Source organism: Malaya genurostris, chromosome 3, assembly GCF_030247185.1.
Source record: "Malaya genurostris strain Urasoe2022 chromosome 3, Malgen_1.1, whole genome shotgun sequence".
Taxonomy (NCBI): domain Eukaryota; kingdom Metazoa; phylum Arthropoda; class Insecta; order Diptera; family Culicidae; genus Malaya; species Malaya genurostris.
In genome coordinates, this window is record NC_080572.1 from 279,638,884 (window position 1) to 279,663,858 (window position 24,975).

The 24,975-nt window shown below is 36.4% G+C and overlaps 1 protein-coding gene across 3 annotated transcripts in view; it reads right to left on the minus strand.

The window, feature by feature from the left end:
• The window catches only part of LOC131438675 (guanine nucleotide exchange factor DBS), a 292,063-nt gene that overhangs the window by 152,185 nt on the left and 114,903 nt on the right, over positions 1-24,975 (minus strand). For all 3 annotated transcript variants that reach the window (XM_058608848.1, XM_058608846.1, XM_058608849.1), the window contains exon 7: positions 24,095-24,274. In XM_058608848.1, coding sequence (XP_058464831.1) covers positions 24,095-24,274 — 180 coding nt within the window. The remainder of the gene's footprint in view (positions 1-24,094; positions 24,275-24,975) is intronic.

A 24,975-nucleotide genomic window follows, 5' to 3' on the forward strand; every position in this document is an offset into this window, starting at 1 on the left:
TTAACATGAGGCTATATGTATATGTATTGACCAACTTGTTAACCATGTATATGCCTGAGTTTAGTAGCAAGCATGGATTCTCCTTAAAAAGAACGATTTAAGACGAGATAACATTCAAGTATTTTCGATATCTTTGCCAGTCGTTCACCAGGCCCTTCCCGCCGATGAGATAGAATTTACGTAATTAACGTACGAATTACTACTTTACTCGCATGATAGAGCGCGGTTGGATTTACTTATCGAATACATTCAATGCCAATATATTCCATTCTAATTGACTTTGATTATCATCTTCGAATAAGTAGAAAGTATTATTTCTGTTGTGTCAATAGGATCGTAGCACTAGCCATGTAATCGAAGCTATGCTATGAGTCGGCTGCGAATTCTGTTAAAACAGAAAGGCCAAATTTCTAAAAAGGAATGTAATTTCAAGACTTCTACACCCAGACATTTTCCTGGTGTGGATTCAATATTCTCCCAATACAATAAATGTAATACCAAGACCTTGCAATGCATTGAACTCAACAGAATTGGACATTATTAGCATTATAAATGACAGTTACTTAGAAAATAAACGATTTCTTACAATACCCATTTTATTGTATTTAACTAGTTTTTATTTCAACACAAAACCCAATGCTGCATAAATTCGCGTCATTATTTTATATGTAATTTTTGCTTACGATATAATGCCACCGTGCCCACCGTGCATTTCTCACACCACCTCAATACGAAACAGCAGCGCGCAAGCAATAAAAAAAATGCGGAAAAGTTTATGTAAACTTTTTCAAATTTCGGTTGTTTTAGCTAATATTTTATAATTTTGAGTTGCATTTTTAGATTCTTTGTAAAATTCTGCTACAAACACTACTTTTCAGTTATGAAATCCGTGGGACGGAACAGTGACCGTTTATACATTTCAAAAACCAATTACGGCTCGGCAAAGCAAATTTTCAAAATTCTAAGAATACTTAGTTATGATAAATTTGATGTCGAAAACTTAAGTGATTTTGGTTTTTCGAAAATCACTCTAGTTTTTGAATAATTGATCAAAAACGCGATTTTCGCATTCCGCTACCTTAATTCTCTAGCTGCTAAACCGTTGATCCGATATACATTCCTTTAGAGAACTCATTCACAAAAATATACCTCGTGATTTGATCACAATAAAAAATGTGCAAAGCCTACTACGATAAAAGATAATTTCAACAACTTTGTTCCCTTAAGAGATAGAAAAACGATGTCCCCGACAAAGTTTTAGAACTTCCAACGAGAAAAAGCTTTGCCGAAGAAGCTATAGGTCTAACGCATAATGTTTCGGATATATGAAGCATTTTCGTTTGAAACCACTTAAAATCAATTCTTTATACATAACTTTTTTCGCAATTATTTTCAGTGTCTACTAGGTTCGAGACAATTACTAAAAACGTAAAATTACACATTTTTGTTGAAGACTGTGCACGGTTTGGCCTTTTTCCTAGAAAGTTATTTAACATTTAAACTTTTATATACACTAACTTTAACTACCAATAGGAAGCAGGGTCGCAGACCAAAAGGCACATACATATACTTTTTGGAAAGCTTAAATCAAGTAATATAAAGTAACGAAGTGTGTAGCGTAGCCCTTTTAAATTGTGTGAATGAGACAACAAAATATAGAGTGCTTTTTTGACCATTTTCTTAGCAAAAACATTTGCTAAAACGACTATTTTTGGTTTATTAAAAGGAGCTTTGTAGGAAATGTTCAGAAATTGGAATCGGTCGTTAGTGTAGCTTTGGTGCAATGGTGTAATGATTGAATATAATTTCATGATGCATTCTTGTATGCAATTGATCAAACTAACGAAGCAGATTTATGGGCTCATTCAATTGCGACAAGTTTTACTTATTCTTTTACCAGTACGACTAAAACATTGTTTAAATTTAAGTCTTCTGGTATTAAATTATATGTGTTGAAATGTGTAAGTGTAGCCTGCTTGAAAGGCTGAATTTTTTTTGTGTAAAATCATTCTACGAAATATGTTCTTATGAATTAAGCCGTACACTGAAAAAAATAATTAAATTCTTACGATTTCTAAATAAATAGTATTATGAAATGGACATCAGTTGAATAAAAAATTCGATTCAAAACCATCCTCGATGTAAAACTAAATTGGGATACATTAATTTCAACGAATATTAAATAAACGACCGTTTATTTATATTGACGCTTAGTTTTAATTTTAATGTATATTGAAAAATGAGGCACAGTGAAGTAACTTTATATTAAATTTTCTGCTCCAAATATGCACTGTTAGTGTTGGTGAGAGCAGCGCTGCATATTTTTATGTTTTTTAGTAATTGTCTCGAACATAGTAAACACTGAAAATAATTGCGAAAAAAGTTATGTACAAAAAATTGGTTTTAAGTGATTTCAAACGAAAATGCTTTATATATTCGAAACATTATGCGTTAGACCTATAGCTTCTTCGGCAAAGCTTTTTCTCGTTGGAAGTTCTAAAACTTTGTCGAAGACATCGTTTTTATATTTCTTAAGGGAAAAAAGTTGTTGAAATGAACTTTTATCGTATTAGGCTTTGCACATATTTTATAGTGATCAAATCACGAGGTATATTTTTGTGAATGAGTTCTCCAAAGGAACTATGTATATCGGATCAACGGTTTAGCAGCTAGAGAATTAAGTTCACGTTTTTGTCGATTCAAACCACTGTGCATAGGTTGTTATTGAATTTTATTCGGATCGTGCGAAGTAATGAAAAACGTGCACTAGATTTTCTCAGAGACCGCTCATCCCATTTTCACAAACTTAGGTTCAATTGAAAGGTCTTACATTTCCATATGACCCAACCGAATTTTTTTCGGATTCGAATTCCGATTCCGGAATTTCAGGCTGATAAGTATAAAAATTTCATTTTCAGGAGCGTGTTTTTAAACGTGACACGGAAATATCGAGCCGAATATCTACAATTAGCTGTATAATTCTTTTATCGAATAGGTTTGGTCAGTTGATGAATGACTAAATGAACTGATTTTTGGTATACCGGATTTTCGTTCCCGGTTTCAGAAGCATAAAAAAAGTGATCGTGTACTCCAAGGCGGAAGTCGCTTCAAATTCTCAGAAACGTAAACGTGAGTGTAGAATTTTGTCCAGATCCATCTTTATTGCAAAAAAAATCCTACATTTTCGTTTCAAAATTGTTTCAATTTGTCAAACGAACCGATTTTAGCTATATCGGTTCTCAGCTCCCGATTCCGAAAGTACCGGAAATAGTAGTCAAAAACACAAAAACGAACCTTTTTTCCCAGAGATAGATGAGTAGATTTTCACAAATTAGGCTCGAATGAAAAGTTTTATAGTTTTATAGGCTGCTGTTGAGTTTTATTCGAATGCAACTTCCGGTTCCGGAAGAACAGAGTGAAGAGTAATTGAAATTCATAACATCATGTAGAGCAAAACTTTTTTTATATTGGTAGTGCAAACTTTTATGTTCTTATTCAAGATTCAACTAAAAGTTTTTTGAAGAATCCCTTAGAATTTTGAATTTATCGGTAAACTTTTAGTTCTTGAAAAAGTGTTCGACGTTTTTACCAATGAGTATATTTTTGGAGTGCTCAATCGAAATTTTTATGCAAAAATGTACATCCTATTTTAAGAACGAGTCTTGGGTGAAACAGGTCTCTTCATTCGTGCAAAATAAATAGTTCAATAATCGAAACAAGTCGATCCCGATTATACCACCTTTTCTACAGTTAATTTCTGAAATTGCAGCTATGCCAAGGTTCTACTTTGAATTTAGTATGGCATTTGATTTAATAAAGTATTCCCATTCCAACCAAATCTTCCAGTCAATTTATAAGCCATTGGCGACGACTGGATCGTAGGAGTGAAAAGAAAGCATAAAGCAATAACCCCATAGTCATAAAGAATCATAAGCCCAGCAGAAAAAAGTGTCAGAAAGTAAAAGCACCGAGCAACGACGATTCATGTCAACAATATTTGCTGTGTCTGATGGAGTGAAAATTGTTAATAGCACCAAATTTAGTCGAGTAATTTCACTAACGGTAAACTAATTTATGTGTCAATTAAGGTCAAGCAATACAAAGCGCCATGAAACATTTCACTGTCACGGCAAGATTTCAACGTTTAAAAAATTTGAATCTGTTACTTGGCACAGATGCGCATGAGCGGAAATTGTTTGCTTATGCTACAAGCAGGAAGACAAACTGAATGCGTCTTCTGTGCAATTGACATTGAATCTCGGCCAAACCTTGACCTAACATTGAATAACGAACCCGTCCTTGTCCGTGTTCAATGTCACGTTACGTTCACCTGAAGAGAGAACCACATCGAACATATCAATCTTCCGATTAGCCAAATTGTTCAGCCAAGCATAAAAGGAATAACTCTCGCAACAGGATCGCATGCCGGCTCAGAAGGCAACCGCATTCCTGAGCGAACTGTACGAAGAATGTGTGCTCACTGAATCGTGAAATTTGACAATTTTTCTCTACCAGGCAAACAGGAAAACTGCCTGACGCCACGCGGACAGACTGGCGTTCGTCCTGCATTCATCATACAGCGGTAGGTAGCATTTTGAAACAGGGGGAATATCTCCAAGGACCCGCCTGTTCAGTCATGCGTAAAAGGACGCTGGATGTTCGAAGTTCTCTCGTGGTGAATTCGAAAGAGTCGAGAGAATACGGGAGTTCCTTGCGTAATATTAGTTGCAGTACATGATTTAAATGTGATCCACGTTTTCGGTTTTAATTGCAACATACATGAAAACACCTGCTAGTCTTAATTCGAGTTCTAAAGGCACAAGATTCAGTATCTAAAATCATTATCTTCGAATTCGTAAATAATATCTTAGGATGCACCGTAATAAATTTACTAAAGGGGTGAAGTTAGGTTTTGTTTAAGTGTATGTAATTCTAATAACTTATTGTTTTATATCCTATTTATCCTATTTATATAAAAAAAACAACCAATTTATCTTTACTTTCGAAGAAATCCAATTCCGAATTGTTTGTTCGCCGCTGCCAATACCTTGCCATCTTCATATACCAATGAGCTCAATCAGAAGTGTTACAAACACTGATGAGCTGAAGGCGAAATGTGAAGAAATCGAAACGAAAATGTACCAAAAAATCCCTAAATCTTCAAATGTTAATTTGCAATTAAATTTAAATTCAATTTTAAACTACATTTCACAAACTTTTAACAAAGGTGACAGACACTTTATAGAAATTCGTTCACGATAAAATCTAGGCTTCTTTTGAGCTGCTCTGCATTTGTAATCAAGCTTGAAGATTTTCGAATTTTCTTTTTTTTTTGTTGCTACCGGAATCCTCTTCAATGCAACAGCAATTTTCACCTCGAGTAACTTTTCCATGCTTCATTTCCGATTCCATCATCATCCATCCACTTCTTCGGGCCGACTTCTTATCGGCCCAAGGGCCAATCACGAACTCTGTCTGAGTGCATTCCACCGGTGGCAAAGCAAATCGCCCGACCAATTTTCCAATCTTTCTTATTTTGCAAACAAGCAGACAGGAAAGTTTTCCTCTTTTGCAAACTTTGTGGCCAGCACTTCTGTGTTTCGGGTTTTCTCCTTCAACTCGTGCCGAAAGTAAATTGAATAATTATCATGAGAAATTGAATGCTCACCCATCTCGCAGAGCACTTCCAGTTCACCCCGAGAAAAAAAAGAAACAAACAGAAGAAACAAAACAAGAAGTTATCAATTCCGAATCAGCGAAATGGAAGACCAATTTCGGATTTTACCTCATCGATTGATTCCGGCTCGGATCGAAAATGACCCCGCCCCGCCCCGGCTGCCAGAGGTTTGCGCGGAAGTTAATTGGCGGAAAGTGAAGACGAAAGTGGTGAAGTAAGGGAAATTCGGTCACCAGGTGTTTGTTATGGTTTCCATCACACCAACGTACCGAAGCGAAAGTGATTCGGCTGGTGAGTGACGTAGGCCAGAGGCTCGAAAAGAATTGTTCGTCAAACATTTACCAATCGATTGAATGCAATCAAAACAAAACCACTTGTGCAGTTGTTTATTCGGTTTCATTAGTTTGTTTCGAAATGCGTGGACTTTCAGCAAAACAATGTCGAAAATTTGTGTACAAATGGTGCACATAACGCGGACTGTCACTGAGAAAGATAGCAAAAATGGAAGGAGTAAGTGAAAAAGCCGTGCGAAATGCAATCAGGAAGTTCGGCGAAGATAGCACCATTGAGGAAAAACCGAAAACGGGTCGAAAAAAAGGTCCTGCTAACCCTCAGTTGGATAAACGTATACTGAAGGTTTTCGAGCAAAAGAAGGAGGTTTCAATTCGGGATGTGGCCAAAAAAGTGGGCACTTCGAAACAAGAAGCATCGATCAGGCCGAGGGTTCGAAAGCTGTACAATACGATTCTTGCTAAAAATTTGAACTGCATAATCATGGACGACGAAACCTACGTGAAACTCGAGCACAAATCCTTGCCGGGACCACAATATTATAGGATGCGAGAAGGGCAAGTGTTAAACCAGCCCGAGACATCGATTGAAGTCGAAAAATTTGGTAAGAAAGCTATGGTCTGGCAAGCAAATTGAAGCTGCGGTAAGATTTCGAAACCCTTCATCACCACTGCTTCAATGAACAGCGAAATAAACATCAAGGAATGTTTACAAAAACGACTTCTACCCATGATTCGAAGCCACAAGGATCCTGTTGTCTTCTGGCCAGATCTTGCTTCTTGCCACTACTCGAAATCAACGGTAGAATGGTATACTACCAAAAATGTCACTTTCGTCCCAAAAGACATGAATCCACCAAACTGCCCACAACTTCGACCAATTGAGAAATTTTGGGCATTAACGAAGGCACATCTTAGGAAACATGTCTCTGCAGCCGAAACCATTCAACAGTTCGTAAAAGATTGGAAAAAAGTGTCAAAACTTGTCGCCAAGAACTCTGTACTGAATTGAATGAATAACGTTCGCAAGAAGGTGCCCCAGCTAGTCTACAATGGCTAAGTAGCAAATGTTGAGAATAATATTCTGTTGTTGTAGTCTTATATTATCAGTATATCGAATAATATTTGAATATCTAACACTTGTGAATTATCTACAGCGAAATCAAAGTGCGTCCATACTTTCTGGGACAGTCTTTAATATCAGGAATCAGAACAAATTGGCTCAAATGGCACGTTCCCCTTGATAATTTAAGGGTTGTGTGTCTTGCCATCAATTTGTTTTTAGCATCATTTTCCCGATATATAAGAGGGAAGGATTGAAAGGAAATGGCAAAGGGTGGACTAGGGGAATGGGGAAAATTGACGACACAAAAACACAAAAAGCAGAAGTAAATTCTGCACCCCTAATGGATGCTGAACAATCTGCTGGACGATTTATTAATTTTTAGTTTGACGTAAAGCCGCCATGACTAAGTTCAGTTTTTGCAATGACTGAGCGGAAATATATATTGGAGAAGCCAAGTGAAAGAAAAACTAACAGAAAAGATGAATTTTTTGGAAAAAGATACGCTCAGAGACAGGACTCGAACCTGCGTTCTTATGCATTCCGTGCATACGCGCTACCATTTCGCCACTCTGATCTTGCTTTAGCCACACTAAAACTCACAGACATGGTTAGCAACGTACATCGAACATGGTCTACATCTGCTGGAGATCACATTTAGTGGAAGCAGAAGTAAATTCTGATCCTCAACGAGGTCCCGAACAGTCTGCTGTTAATAAAACCTCCAACCCCCGAGAGGATTTAGAGATCTTACAAAAGCGACACCATTCTGCACTCCCGGAAGAATGCACAACGATTCGCAGTATGTACGAGCAAAAGTAAATTCGGTACCCCATAAAGGATGCCAAACAATCTGCTAAACCCTATTTAAGGTGAATACAGAAAGGATTCATTTTCTCCAGGAAAAACGATGAACCCTTCTGACTATAGCTCCTTACCACATTGGGTGAGAAATGAGAGAATATCCTTTAATTTTAGCTCCGCATACACAGACTCAACCATGTATGGAGAACCAAAAACCCGGATACGTAGCTGCGTCAATGCGGGACAGTTACATATCAGATGATATGAAGTACCATAATCGCATTCACACGAATAATACTCAGCACGCTGAACAGTAGCCATGTGATAATTGAGTTTGCAATGTCCAGTCAGAGCTCTGATCAGAATACTGCAATGATGCTTGGAAAAATGCTGTAGACACTTTGACATTTTCAGATTTAAATCTGGTAGAAATGCTTTTGTCTGAGCAAGCACGACCATTCAACAGAGAACCGTCCGTATAACAAACTATGTGTTCATCAAGTTGTCGTTCCAGACAACCAGACAACCATTCCTCACGAAGAGGATAGCTCACATTGAATGTTTTGAAAGGAAAACTGCATGTGAGAGTTAGGTCACTAGGAGCGAGTAAATACTCATCCCACGTAACCATTTGAGACCGCAAGCGAGTGTGGCTGGTAGCATAATCTAATGGGTTACTGTTCCAAAGCCCTGTAACCTTAAGACGGTATGCACAAGATAATGCTTCTTATTTTAGGAACACATGTTTAATGTGGTTTAATGCACAGTAGCGCCTCTAGAGCAACAGTAAGAGTTGTCGTGAATGCTCCTGTCATCGCCATTAGGACCATCCTTTGGAGATGATTTAGCTTTGACTGAACTGTCGCGACTTCTTCTTTCTGCCACCATACAAGACATCCATATGCTAAAATTTGTCTAACAATAGTTGTGTAGATCCAATGAATGTATCTGGGTTTGAGTCCCCATGATTTTTCAAAAGCTCGTCTGCATTGGCCGAAAGCCATGCAAGCTCTTCTAATTCTGAAGTCAATGTGAGCAGACCAATTCAGTCTTTAATAAAAGCCATCCTAACACCATATGCAGATCCGTCAACTATGAAAATCCTGTAATGTTCTGAACGTATCTTGTTAATTTGGGCATGTTTTGAATTTCAGTTAGGGAGTTAATTATTGGGTAAACCGTTTGATTCCTTAATGATTTATGCTACATAGAAAGAGCTCAAACATTGAACCTATTGACGTTGCAGCAGCAAATATTGGTCAATACAAGTTGCGTTTAAATTATAGTTATTCGCAAAAAAAAAATCTTCCTTTCGCCAAATGGCAACAAATCTTACTCTACACTGCATTACATTTAGCCCGTCGTAGGCGTCATCAATTAGAGAGACGGTAGCAATAGGATATTTACGGGGCCGATGTTGCAACTGACTGACAGGAGGAGAAAAAGCCATCTGATTTTAATTGTACACTTCGAGCACCAGCACCGCTAGTAACCGCTAGTAATTCTTTTTCTTAGGACCCAACAAGTGTAATTAAAATTAATCATTCGTGCAGCGCCGAAAGTGCCAAAGTGGTGCTGAGATGCCTTTTGTCTTCTCGCTACCGAGACAAAACGAAGAATGGCGAAGAAATGTGCCATCCATAATAAAGCATGAAGCATCGGTAATGATGCGGCTCAAAATGGACCTATCAACATCAGTCTTGTAATTTGTCACTTTTCGGAATGTGTCAGTCGGTTGACCGGTGGTAGGTCATTCCGAAATGATGTCACTCGGTGCGGCTTCGATTGTGACGTAATGTGCCAAACCACTCCGTGCTATTTTCCCAGCGCCTGGGCCGCTTCTTCATCCATGCCATAACCTCGGTCAGTTAATCATCGTTCGATCCGGCCCGTGTTTTCTTCGATGATGATCTACCGTCGCGGAAGTCATCGAGCCGCGGTAGCACGAACTTCGGAGTGGTTGATGGATTGATGCGCCTAACGGATACTAAGTGCTACCAGGAACGAACGATGCCAACTTCGAAACATACGCGTCGTGGCTCGGTTCGCAGATTATAAAACCATCATTAAAAACTAAAGCAGATCACATATTATTAACCAATGGATGATGAGTGGATCGATCGTGGGTGATCGATTGTGATTCGTGTTGTGTCTTCGCCTGCTCGTCGTCGTTGTTGATTGATCACGCGTCATCACCGCGAATCGAGATTAGAGTCGATCGATCGATTGTTACATTACACGATTGCAGGTAGCTAGCTAGCCGCGATTGAGGCTGAGCCTCCCTTCCCATTGCTTCTTTTCTCCTGTCATCCGGGCGTGAATTTCGATCCGCGGAGGTCTCTTACCCTGCCTTATTTGTTGCATTTTAATTTGTTATTGCCCGGTTTCAATTGGGTAATGGTGGCAGATAAATAAGAAAAAGGTATTTTTGCGATGTGGTGCTGCTGACCGACTGAAGCTTTCTTCGTAGGGTTTTTTTTCTTTCGCTGCTTTGCTGTTTTACCAATGTTCGCATTTTATGAAGAAACAGCTTGTGGAAGGTTGGTTAAACGCCTCGTGGTATTTATGTTTTTGCTAATGATTGTTTTATTTGTTTTGTGTGTTTCTGGCGAGTATTGGTAGCTATTGTGATGGTCAATAAAATCTATGATAAATTGGTTTTTAGGTTAGGCGCGTGAAGGTTTTATCGCAATTGCTTCTGTGAAGGAAAAAAACATTGTGAACTTTTTCGCATATTGCATCGTTTTCAAAATTCTGTGACGTGCGATTGACAATGAGGAAAGGTCAAAATTAACATCCATCATTCCAATATTCTTCCTTGCAACTGTGCAATTAGTTCAGCTTGCAAAATGTTTTTCACATTGTACAAACTGCATTGACTCCTGCATAATTATCAACACCGACGGTGGCCTCCGATTACATTTTTACTTGGAAAGGTAAGGATTCGATGCTTCTAGACTTAAATTACCTCGCCATTCTCACAATCATTACATAGGAATGGGCTATTTGTTACTGAATTTACGCATAAAATTATCATGTATTTGTGTTTTCATGCACATATTTGGAGCAGGCAATTAAACATAAAGTGACTTTACAAATTTGTATGTTTCAATATAATTTAATTGCAAAACTAAGCGTTAATTCAAAGTTATAGTTATATTCATTGAAAATTCAATGCAATTCAATTTAGTTCTTGCATCGATGATGGTTTTCAATCAAATTTTCGATTCAACCCATGTCTATTCAGTGTTACTATTGTTTTACATGTCGTGTAGATTTCATTATTTCTTCCTGTGCAGTTGTCGATGACCCATGGAAGTTGACCATGAATGTCAACTTCCCTTTCTGAGCAGCCTAGATAGCGTTGCAGTGTCAGTAGCGGTTTCCCAACTGGCTAAGAATAACGCTACGGTCCACCTGTACCGGTGGTATAAGTTCCATGTGGCATCCGGCGGAATTATTTTCTACCAAGAATTGATCCACTGCACAGTGGGAAAAAAGGGACCAAAAACGCGACGATTTTTTGGAGGCATGATACAGCTGACCACAAAGCCCTTTTTTTGTGGAAAAAGGGCAGTAAAATCGATTCCATGTATTTAGAAGGACCGCACGAAACGCTATCATGTTCATTTTACCCCAAGTTCCCTTTTTATACTGCATTGTATTCAAGCTTAACTATATAACATGAAACCGAAGAACTTGCAGAAGAGCGAATAGAGTGTTTCCAATGCGAAAAAGTCTAACAAATCGATTGCATATAATTTTATTGACAGCAAAAAAACTCGTTGCACCGTTTTATCCCATTTCTTTTCTAGTTATAGTATTCAGTTGAAATATGATCTACAATCCAAAAGCAGACCCAATGCGATCTATCAATATTGGTTCATAATACGTGCAAAACAGCTGTGATTCAGTTACAAACAATGGGAATGACAGTACTAGCCTGTTTAACCCGTTTTACCCCAATTTATATCAAAAGTCTATTTCTGGTTAAACTTTCTCTCGCCTAGCGAAAGCAGGCTGATTGTGGTTAATGAAAATCGATTGATATTACGAAGAAAGACCTGAAAATAGGATTACGAATGAATTCAATGACCGCACGAATCTTGTTATACCGTTTTACCCCAAATGTTACAACTCTGTAATTTTTCTCTACACGGAAAACCCTACGATCATAAAATTGCGAAATCGCAGTTTTTGATTTCAGCGATAGTTGATTCAACTAATTTCTTTTTGATTCAACCATTATGGTTTTTGATTTGCATATATTCAAGTAGTTGAAGAATCTGTTGATTTAAATGCTGTCAAATGCCGGAGACAGCTGAAAGCAAAACAATAATCGCAATGCAAAATCAACAATTTATTTAGTTGAAATCTGTTCGCGTCGCTTCGAAATGTCAATAAAAACAACATCGATGGTTAAAGCGTTTGAGAAAATTGTGTTCATTCGATTTGAAGAAATTTATGATTCCATAACAAGTGTTTATCGAACAGAGGAGTTGTGATAAAGTTTACCTTGTTTCAGATTAAAATAAGTTGGTGACAAATTGGAAAACGTTTACTGAATTGGTGAGATATTGTAATTAAAAAGATTGCTAATAATGAAATGTCCTCAATCAAATGTATATGCGTTCGTCTATACTTAATAGTTAAATCCATGTTAATGAATTATCATCTCGTAATCTTTCAGGGATGCGCAAAAGTTTTATGCTTCATTCGATTGGTTCAATGTTAAATGAAAAATGTCCATCTTCTTTCATAAATAAAAACAACAGTTACTTTGGCCCAAAAAATGAAAACAAAGATTGCAATGCGTAGAAGCTCTACGCGCAGAATTAGATATAAGCGCACGTTAACATAGGGTTGATAACAGTTAAGAAAACATTTATTAATAAGCTGGGCTGGAAGAGCAAGATTAAAAAATCGTCCGATCGAGATCACTGCCAAAGAAGATCACTTGTGATTTTTACCAATAAATATCACTACTGATCTGATCTTTTTAAGATCAGTGATCTTCAAATTACATCGATCAAAACCGGTACTGATATTTCGTCACAAAATCGGTAGTGATTCTGAGCTAAAATGATTATTGATTCAAGAAAGATCAATCATTAGATGGTTCGATCGGCTTTGATACGGTTTTAGTGCTTACGTCTAGATTAGACGATAGGTTAAAATACTCACTGTTTCCTTGTAAATATTTTCCTATGTTTGTTTTCTCCTTCTTCAAAATAGCTCGTTTTCCATATTCGAATTATTTTTCCTCCAGGTTCATTTCTATAATATTCTATTTTCTTCAGCATATTTTCCATATTTTGTTTCAACTTCTTCCAGTAAAACGTATTTGTTCCATAACATACACTTTATCAATCATTCTCTAGTTCAGATGCTCGATTCTTTGCACATAGCTATCACCTGAAAATAAAATTAAACAAAAAAACCGTCGTCCCTGGAAATAAAATTCTTATCAACAACCGATAAAATGATACATTATACAATACTTCCCTTGAATTGATTGTTGTTGTTGTATTTTATTGTTTTTGGTTAGAGGATCATAGCGTCATATCCGCCACTATCTCCTTGAATTAATTGAATCAAGTCCAAAAGAATTGTATTGACATCGAATAAACCTCTTGGCAACTCACCAGAGTGGTCAGGTCGTTTTTTCCAAAAATCTGTACACAACGTTTGTATCAGGAAATGGTGAATGGAGTTAATTTCAATCAGCAAAAAGGCCCCACAGCTACAATTCGTTATTGCTAAACAAGCCAAAACCGAAAATCAGTATTTATTTGTATCAATTCTGAATAATCGGTATTTTCGGAGAGCGTATCGATATTATTGTATAGAGTAGAGGTAGCAAATAGGAAAAACACCGATAAATCGGTAGACCTGGCAACGTTCCGCGGGTCAAATACCATTTCTGTATAAAATGTTGAAAATGGACAAATGTAACAATGAGAAATTCTCTTTGTCTACCATCTCTTTCGATTTTTACGGTACTCCTAGGAATCCTTCTCTCCAATTATGTACCGATAAAAATAACTAAAGCGATCATCTTTTAATCTGCACTGAAGAAATTACCGAGAAAAGCAGGAAAGAAAGTAAACAAAGAGAATCTCTTATTGTTACATTCGTCGTTTTGAACATATCATACAGATTTTTTGTTTTGACAATTTCTAGTTATTGTTCGTTTCTAAAGTTGGCAACGTGATAGAGTATGTATGGATAAAAGCGTCACAGTGACCACTGTGACGCAAGTGTGAACGAGGGATTTTTGAGTGAGTTCTGTTTTCTTGCAATATTTCAAATTAAATATTGTAGGCAGAAAAAATTGAATTTCGTATATTTTTTTTTTTGTGAAAGAATTTATCACGTTGGTGGAGTTTGTTGGATCAGTGAACTGATGCTGTATTTAATAATGAAAGTAAAATCGATTGAAGGCTCGGGATTTATTCTGGGTGATTATCAAAATAAATCCCAAGTCTTCGATCGAATTTACTTTTCATATTAAATACAGCATCAGTTTTCTAAACTAACCAACATCTCCAACGTTGCAAATTTTGGTTGTGGGGTCTTTTTTTCTGATTAAAATTAACCGCGTTCACCATTTTATGATACAAATGTTGTGTACAGATTTTTGGAAAACGACCTGGCAACTCTGGTGTGTTACCGAGAGGTTAATTCAATGTCAATATAATTCTTTTTTTTTTCTTTTGTGGTGTCACTATTGAGGTTTCTATGCCCGGTGAAAAATGAACGGCGGCCCTACTGAAAAATGGGTGGCCAACACGTTTCCTGGTGAAAACAAAACAATATGTAAAAGCGATTCACACGCAGCATCAAGCGACTATCGCCTGCATGGAACGATTACGGAACAACAACATTAATTGTAAGCAATTCATATGAAAGGACACTACGTCAAGTTCACGGAAAATTTTAACGTCGGATACGTGAGCAATATTCGGCTAAAAAAATTAATAAAAATAATCTGGACGTCGACGGAAGTTGATTGATCGTCTGAATCGTGTTTAATGCATGCGTTTCCTGATGAAAACAAACCAATCTTATTTGCATTTGTGGTTGTAAGTGAGCTGTCAGAGAGCCTAATAAGAACGGCTAAGACCACTCACGGTCCATCTTGTCAGGATACATGTCTTTTGGACTCAATTACATCAATTCAAGGGAAGTATTTTATAATGTATCGTTTTATCGGTTGTTGATAAGAATTTTATTTCCAGGGACGACGTTTTTTTTGTTTAATTTTATTTTCAGGTGATAGTTAAGTGCGAAGAATCGAGAATCTGAACTGGAAAATGATTGATAAACTGGATCTGTTATGGAACAAAAAACAAGAATAAGAAAATATTTACAAGAAAACAGTTAGTATTTTAACATATCGTCTAATCTAGATCGTTAACCGCGAACTAACACCAGTATTCACATATTTGTTTATCTAAGTTGGGTATTGCCATAAATTTTCTTTCGTTACTTCTTACGAAGTGTTCATCTCGTCACTTGTTCACCATTTTTCTCTAATGCTATGTGAGGTTGGACCTCCATGTCGGTGATCAATTCCTGAAATATGATGTTTTTCTAAAGAATTCAGCATAACGAGACAAGTCAGGCTAAAGAATCGTAGTCATTCTCACTTCAATAGAAAACATCGTACGAATTGCCTTCAAACTTTCGTATTGACACTACTAATAACAGGTGAATGTTTTGTCTCATTCATATGCTTCATGGTTTCTACTACTTTTTAGAACTGCTTCATCTTTTCGCAATCTTAAGTGACTGGTTGATGACTCATTTGAGAATCCTTTTTCGAATTGTGTTAAGTTTTGAAGTTTTCTCTCACGGTACATAGCTTGAAAAATATGTTTTAACGAACGAACTTGAAAGGTATTTACAAAAGGCAAAATATGTGATTGTGTAACACTGTGTTGCGATATGTGCATATTTAAATATCTTAGCTAATGTATAAATACGGTAAAATCATAGTGAAAAGTGTTATGTTTTATTAAGAATTTATGCGCAATTGATATGATTGTATAGAATAATGATTTTACGCGGAACATGTCAATATAAAATACTATTTATATTGGGACAACGATATTTATTTCATGTATCTCAACATACAGAACTTTTTTTCAAATAGATCATGACGTATATCAGTAAGTATATTTTAATTATTATCGCAAATCAATAACGTTGTTCTAGTTGATTCAACTAATTGCAATGTCAAAAACATCTAAAACCGATTTATTTTACAACTAACAGAATTTTGTTTTAATAACAACGCCAGTTATTTCAACTAAAATATTTGTTGAAATTGAAAGGTATGTGTCCTCGCTAATTGACAGCATTTTTTTCAAACAGTTAAATTAGTTGTTTCAACCATCGTTTCTGCTAATCGAAAAACAAAAATGACAGTTTAGTTAAAAGAACAATCGATTAGTTGTACCAAATTTTAACCAATCGAATTCAAAAAATCAACTAATATTCTAGTTGAAATGGGATCGCGGGTGGTTCCGTGTAATGTAAAACAGTTGGAAAACCAAACTGTGCTTTTAACGTTTCATGTCTCACGTGATTCTACCTCTGGATACAAACTTCACCAACTGCAGGTCAAAATTTTAATACTTCAGAAAATAGTTTGACATTTGAAAATTATCAATCAAAACTTATCAAAAGTTCAAAGTTTCCTCAACTCCGTTTCCAACAGTACGACGATGCCCCAAAGAGGAACCGCATATCAGTTAAACACTCGCTCGTTACCTTCCATCAATTAGACGTTTCCTCTTCATTGTGTTTCATTCATTCGCCAGCCGCCTAACATAAATATCATTAAAATACGCACGCATGAGCGCTTAAAAATGTAATACTAATTTTCCTAATTTAGCTACTTTGTTTTTTTTTCTTCTCATGGCTCATGGTTCCAAGATGTGTGATTCGCTTATGCGAACGGAGATTGGAGCAAAACTAACAACTTTAGGTATTGTGTGCTTCCTGCCACTCATTTCCAAATTAACATAACACAGAAAAAAAACTGCTACATTTTCCCATTGAGGGAAAAACAAAACGAATCTCAATATGATTCAATTAACGTTTCCTTACTTATCATTCATTACCTAATGACAGGCAAGTGAATTAAACAAAAAAAAACAACAACACTAAGTAATGTGCCTTACGATAACGACGCCAATCGTGCCGATGGTTGTGTGTGTGTCAGTCAGGAGATGCACACGATTTCGTAACAAACTCCACAATCATGGACCTCCGCATATGCAACATGCCAGGATGCGGCAAACTACATTAGCTTGGCTCTGACTGACTGACTGACTGCGAGAAAAGTGCGCCACCACATTATCGAAAACCCCACGTGCGCCGAATCGGTTCGATGCCTAGCAAAATTTTCGGCATAGTTAATATTTTCCGTCGATTCGTTTCTAACGAGCGCCGCCACCGCCGCTGCCAAGGCATCATGATTATGAATTTCATCACGAAGGAAGCTATCTAGCAATAATCGCGCCTAATAAAGGTACTCATTTCGTCTGGCGTTGAATAACGGATGTCATTGTTGGTGTTGCAAAAGCAGATTCATCTAATTGAATTGTTGTTGCATAATGAAAATTTACAAGGATAGTCCGAAATCGATTTCAGTATAAAATAGAAAGAATTCTATCATGATTGCGATGACATTAAAAATGTGGTAACTCAAATATTAACGAAAACTTGGTAATTTGAATGGTAAAAAGCCTCCAAAATTATGCTAGGTACATATTTATCATATTCAAATTTATTTTACGTCTCGTCTTTGACTCATCAGTGCAGTAGCAGTTTATGTTGAACTGATAGCGCGACCTGGCGATTCAACACACGGAAAGACCGAAATCAGCATTTTGGCGAAAAAATTAGTTGATTTTCTGATTTTAGTTAGTTATTTTTTGAGACAACTAAAAAAATCTTACCTTTGCTAATTTAGATTTTTTAATTCTAGTTCCCTTAATAATAATAATAAAATATTTGTTGAAATGGCTATTTTTTAGTTGAATTCACCAATTAAACGTGCTGTCATTTCTTAGCTAAGGCACACTTCATATCCATTCAACTAATTTTTTAGTTGAATTAGAGAAATAAAACATTGTTTTCAACCAACATAAATGGTTGAATTGGTTTCTGCAATTCGCAGCTATATGGCGCTTTGTCACCGAAAAATCGTTAACACCATAATGACTGCTAGCCACTAGATGGCACACTACCACCGAAAAAAATTTCAGTCCCGGTCATCTTTTCTATATTGGCAGGTATAAATACGATGTATTGGAGAAAAAGACATAAACGAAACATAAACTTCTTTTTGAAAATTTTTCTTCTAAATCGCTGTTTTCTTCATTCGACTTCGCGAAATCGACTCACTCACTGAAAACTTTGAGCACTCGGAAAACAAAAACCGAATTCAAGTAGCACACCGGACATCGTAGCCCGGAATGTTGGAAGATACAAAAAACATCATTTGACGTGTACAATTAGAGTGCAACATTCGAAACTCACTTCACTGTTCCGCGTAAAAACATTATTACCCACAATCGCTTCGAATGCGCACAAATTATTCTGAATAAATACACTTTCCACTAACAGTTTACGTCATTTTACATATCGGTTTAGAATTTTATATTTGAATATATCGTAACACAAGCGAAAAACCAATAAACAATTTGCAGACAGTTTCAACAAGACTGTCCCTTTTAGCTTTTTAATGGATTGTTTTGCTTTGACACTTCTCATGAGTTTTTGGCTAATAAACTTGTTAATAAAACCAGTTTCATTTTTGTTTTCTTTGTGCTGTCCTTCAGTAATGACGGTGATAGATAAATAGAAACAAATTTTCTGATTTTAATAACGAAATTAGTTGTCAATGAGAATTCCGTGTTGGATTGAAATATTGCTGGTTTGTGTCCAGAATATTCACCAACTAAACACATTCTCTAAAAATAAGAGTTTTTTTCAGCAAAGTAAATTCCCAATTTTAACTAATTTTATAGTTATTTTGGAAATTTTGTTGTTAAAATCAACTAATTCAAAAACAGTAATAAGAATTAGGCGCAGAGCTAATTTCGGTCGTTCCGTGCATAAACTGCTAGGCAGACGCAAATTACCAAAATCTGTACGGCTAGCTAACCGAGATCTGTTTCGTCCGAAACTTCAGTTTAGACATTACACTTCGGTGTTTTGCAAATAGCACTTTAGTTAACGTCTGCCTAGCGGTTTATGTTGAACCGCCAGGTCGCGCTAGCAGTTCAACATAAACTGCTACTGCACTGATGAATCCAAAGACGGAACGTAAAATAAATTTGAACGAAATCATAGTAATGGTAGAGGATTCTGGATCTCACACACAAGGAATAATATTTCCACTGATTTGAAACACAATTCTAGTTTAAACGTTTATTATTCTTCATATTGAATACGTTATTATACAGAAATATTTCTATTATCCCCTATACTTTCGTTGTGCGACGTTAGTCCTACTATTAGTAACACATGGGCTGAAAAGTCCCGGACCTAACACATAGATGGAACTAGTTTTATTGCAGTCATTTTTTTTCAGTTGATACTAACCTTAAAAAACAGCTATTAAAATTCCATGATATTCTATTCATTGGTTTGTGAGTTATTGTGCTAAGAGTGACACTACTTTTATTATTTTGAGAACAAAGGATCAAAAACAATTTCGTGTTTAAATTTTACACTACTTCTTGATGGGAAAATATACCGTTCAAGCAAAGCAATGGCTTGAACAGTGTTATGGAGATTCCGCTTCATCAGAAACCACAATAAAACGTTGGTTTGCTGACTTCAAACGTTGTCGTAGAGATACCGACGAGATGCAGAACGCCGCAGACGTCCAAATGAGGCGATAACACCAAACAACATTAAAATAATCCATAAAATCGTTTTGAATTATCGAAAAGTGAAGTTGCCTGAGTTAGCTGACATCGTATAACATCGATATCTATATCAAAAAAACATCCACTTGATTCGCCAAATTTGGCTCCCAGCAACTACTGACTGTTCACAGATCTAAAAAATTCTCGTCTGTAAGAACTTTTGCACAAGTGAAGAGACTATCACCGAAACTAAGGCCTATTTTGAGGTAAAAAATAAATCGTGCTACAAAAGCAGTATTGAAATGTTAGAGCGGCGCTGGAATGATGGATTGCTCTTGATGGAGATTACGTTGATGAATAAAGTTTATGTCTCTGACATCACCCACCCCGTCGTATCCATTTCACTATTATTTTATTATAATCAGAGGGAAACATTTTTAGCAACCGTTAATAATTAGTGCTCGCGAACAGAATAAAAACGAGATATTCAAACAAAATAAAATTAAATGCAAAATCTTCTATTAGTGGTATGCTTAAATTCCATTCATTTTGTTTTTTTTTTTGTTTGTTGTGAATACGATTTACCCAAGTTCTACAATTGTTTTAGAATTGTTTTCTATTTATGTTAGATAAGTTCAGGAAGATTTTTAAATATATTAAAATCGGTTGTGCAACTTATCACTATTAAGTTTTACAATACTACCCAAAACGTCACTACAGAACAATTTAAAGTACATCTGAAACAATTGTGCAGCAAATCACCAACTTGCACTCATTGCACTAGCAGTTATAGAAGCTCAGCAAAAAATTTCACATCGTCATGTAAAAACGAAGGAACTGAAACAATTGTTCAACTTATCAAAAAATTTCCAAATGAGTGTCATAATTGTATCCGACTCAATATATGCCAAAATGGCTGTGTATCTCTTGTGAAGAAAAAATTAGTGAAATTATGCTCTCCGCAAAACAAAAATGTTAAGCCGAATAGAAAACCTCGCAGTAAAAACAATTTTGCAGCCGAGTCTGCATAGTCTTGGTTACCTCATGAAATATTAGGCCAGTGTGTGCAGATTTCTTCATTTTTAGAAACACAATTCGTAACTTGCAATTAAGTTGTACCAGATTTATCTGCTTGAAATGAACGCAAAACTTGCCGACATGAGAATATTATCATAAAAGTTCCAGAAATACATCATTACATATGCAATGAAAACAAAAAAACAATGAGATAATTTGTATCCGGTTTTTCATCTCGCAAAAAAAATGAATAGAGCTGACATCACTTTTTAAAGATATTGAAAGAAAAGTTAAGTTCCTCATAGTTACTCTCCTATAGCAACTTGAGCTTGAGCAACTTGTTTTTGCAACTAAAGCACACCTACAGGGCGTATCACAAATGTCGGGCTCACTAAGATTAATGACTAAACTGTATTGTTGTTCAAGTCAACCGGTTTGATTTGATAAAAATAAAAACAAAAATTTCTCTTTTCAATATTTACACGTTTATATTTTCTTTTATTTAGGTGAATACTTTTATTTAGCTGAAACCATTTTCTTTTCAATTCACTGTTACCCTCGATGCCATATTAAAAATTTGGAAAAAAAAAATCATTTCAAGATTTTTCAGATTAATTGAAACATCAATATGATTCAAATCGTCTGAAAAGGTGTATGAATGTTTGATAGCTTGCTTATACATATTTTGAACACTATTCCGATCATATTCATTGAAAAGAATAGATTGTTATTTTCATAGAAATTGATGTGCAATCATCAAAACACGTATATTCAAAGGCGCTTGAAAATTTCAGGCGTACAAAGACATGTTTCACCATAAGAATGCAGTTCGTTGTCGATTTTCTAACTACGAAAACATAAAAGATCAATTCTACAATATGTAGTATTACCATTTATTTATGTGCAGAATATTTTTAAAGTTCCATATTTGTGTTACATTTGAAAAACAAATGTGAAACTTATTCATTAGAAATTATGTTTGCTATGTTTTTGTAAACATCAAATCAATTCTTGTTTACATTGCGTAGTAGTTTCCATGAGTTTTACAGTAGTTTTTTCGCTGATTTAATTGCTGCATTTGTAATGGGATCGATCAGGAATCAGAACAAATTGGCTCAAATGGCACGTTCCCCTTGATATTTGGAGTTTTTGTATCAGTTGCACAATAATTGTGAATAAATGTTCGTAATAACGGAAGAACTTAAAGATATGTTGCACAAAAAAGAAAAATTTCGCTTTTTTAAGCATATATTAGGGCAACTTTTGGAGAAGTTGTTTAGAGCAGATTTTTGAGCGGTATTCGAGCAATTTTTTCAGCGCTTTTAAAAGCAGTTTTTGAAGCAGTTTTCAAGCAGTTTTTGGAAAAGTTTTTGAGCAGTTCATTAAGCAGTTTTCGAAGCACTTTTTGAAACAGTTTTTGAGCAGTTTTTAAACAGTTTCAAAGCATTTCATCGAAGCATTTTCGAGCAATTTTTAAGTAGTTTTAAGCAGTGTTGGTGATTGCCGAAAATTTGACAAAAGCTGCTATATTGCTATCTATATTGTATACAATATTTTCAATCCGGTAGAAAATGCTACAAGAACTCGAGTATGCCTGAACCGTGAGAGAATTTTGCTACATTTCTTCGCTCCATTTCATACTCAGAGTATTTCACGCCCTTGAACAAAATTTACAGTCTGATAACGATCGGTGCTGTGTGGAATTTCCCAAGAGAGAATCGCAAGTTGACAATTACCGCAGAAAATCGAGAATAAGCGACCGTTTGTTGCTTCAGAGAGAATCCCCACAGCAGTGTGCTAACCTTTGATTCTCAGAAATGTCATCAAGAGAAATTCGCTCTCGCACTGGTTTCAATTCTATGTTAAATGAACCATGCCGGGTTTTTGTTGTTTCGATGATTTCCGTCTCTCTTTGATGGCACTGATTCAATCGTTGAAGAGTTGCCAGGGAGCGTTCTTTGATATGATAAAAGCCATCCTTGGTTTTAAGAGCAGTTTATGCACGGCGTTCAACGTCCTTTGGCTTCAATTCATACGGCACTCAATTACTTACTTTCGGATCATTCACATTTCATTTAAACGTTAGCAAATGGCTGGCTGGATCACTCCGAGTGATTTCGTTAGCTCTTCGTTAGTTTGAGACGGGTCTTGATCGAGCCGTTCCTTTGGATCTACTTTTTCAAACTTTGGTGGCGATTCGGTTCGTTTTTCGTGAAAATTCTCTCTTCTAAACCGTGCAAAACCCTTCCGACACGTTCGCTCAGTTAAAGCATGCTCATCACTACTGCGATTTCTCAAAGATAGTTAAACCGATTTTCACAAAATCTGACTTTATGGTCTCATAGGTTGCAATTAAATTATATCCGGATCAAATATCCGGTTCTGTGTGTGAATGTGGAATATTATTGTGGAATTAAATATCTAAATATTGTTAGTTGAGGGCCAAGTGGCTTCGGCTCCAAACTCCAAATCGTCCAAAAAATAAAACTCATTTGAATTTCTCTGAAATATTTTTACAAATTTAGATAAAAACTTAAAATATGATGGCTATGAGATCTTCGACGGATTCGACTTCCGGTAATAAAAATTTCAATCCTTCTTTGAAAACTACAAGTCAAAATACGTAAAAATCTTCACAACTGATCCAATACAAAGGTATTGCAAGTTTATGACCATGCAAACGGAGTTTCTATTCCAAAAAAAACACCAGCACTGAAAATAGAACTGGTTTCAAATTAAGGAAATCCTTTCCCTGAGGTTGTGATTATCCTATCAAGCTATAAAGACTTCTACCCTAAACAGCAAACAGTAGATCAATTTTGCACAATACTTTTTTTACACAAATCGCAATAATAGCTGACCTGAAACGGGCTGGCTTTTCTCATGATTTAGTTGGGCAATCTGCCATATAATGACCTGTCAATAAACGTGCTGAAAGCCAGCAGACAATCGTGGCGCTTTCAATTCGAACATCTTTCACTTCATATTTTAAAACAAGCACAGCTTTGGGTTTTGTTCTCCACGCGAGCGAACTGAACTCATCTCCATTTTGCGTTATAATAATAATAAATTACATTGCAATTTTGATCAAAATTGACAGTAGAGCTATAATAGAGAGTAGAGCATGCCTTTCAATCATATGCTATTTGCATTTTCGCACCCAAAACCTGCTCCACCGGTTCGAGTGTTCGCATCCATCAAACTGGTGAGAACCGTGTTAATTGTAATAGTACAATAAAAACGCGTATGTTTCCCTGCTTGATATATCAAAGCGGCACTAGAAAATCCTGTCATCAGTTTCATAACCCACTCACTGGGCAACTACTAGTAAAAAAAACGCTTACACACTTACCTTATTAAATGAGCGCCTGGTCCGGAAGATGGGATGTGGAGCACCACCCGGCGGTTGTAACGGGACTGCCGGTTCCGGTGTTACCGTTTGAACCGGTCGCGGTGGTTTCAGGGTGAGCTTCTTCAGTGTCGTCACCCGCTTGTCGCACATGAGCTGCACGTCGTCTATTCGCTGCAGTACCTGCATGAGGAAATATTTGGTAAGTCATTGAAGTAATTTTCGATTATTCTAGCAATAATATTGACCCAAATAACTCACTTCGAACGAAAGTTTTTTTTAACAGATTTTCCTCTTTCAATATTCAATTCTTCGGGCGCGAAGTAGGTAAAGGTTTCGGAACTACGGAACTAGCCGGTTGCTGCAGTAATGGTTTCAAAATATCCCGCACCGGCCGGGGCGTGTCCGGACGAATCGGACTCAGTTCTCGACCGCGACCGTCGATGTCGGACAGTTTTCTATTCGATACTTCCTTCTTCGTCGACATCAGGATGCTTGAATATTTTTGCTTCAGCCGTTTGGAGTTTTCTTCACGCATTTCGTTACGACTGTGGGACATTTTTCATTTTTTTTTCTTGTTTACGTCTGATTTGGAAAGGATTTCAAAACGAATATGACAGTTACATGCACGCACACGCGCACCTACTATGATTAAACTTATGGATTTCTTGTTGGACTTTCGAGAAGTACTTCTCATGTAATCTATAATGCGTTTTCGCTTGAGAAAACTGAAACTGACCCAGGGTAGTTTCATCAAACAAACAATTTTCACGTAACGGTGTTGGTTTAGCACTGAGCAACGGGGGTTTGAGCGAACCTGATAGAAAAACCAGGTTCGAAACAGACTCGATGTTCAGTTCAATTACGTTGAAACTAGGTTCGAA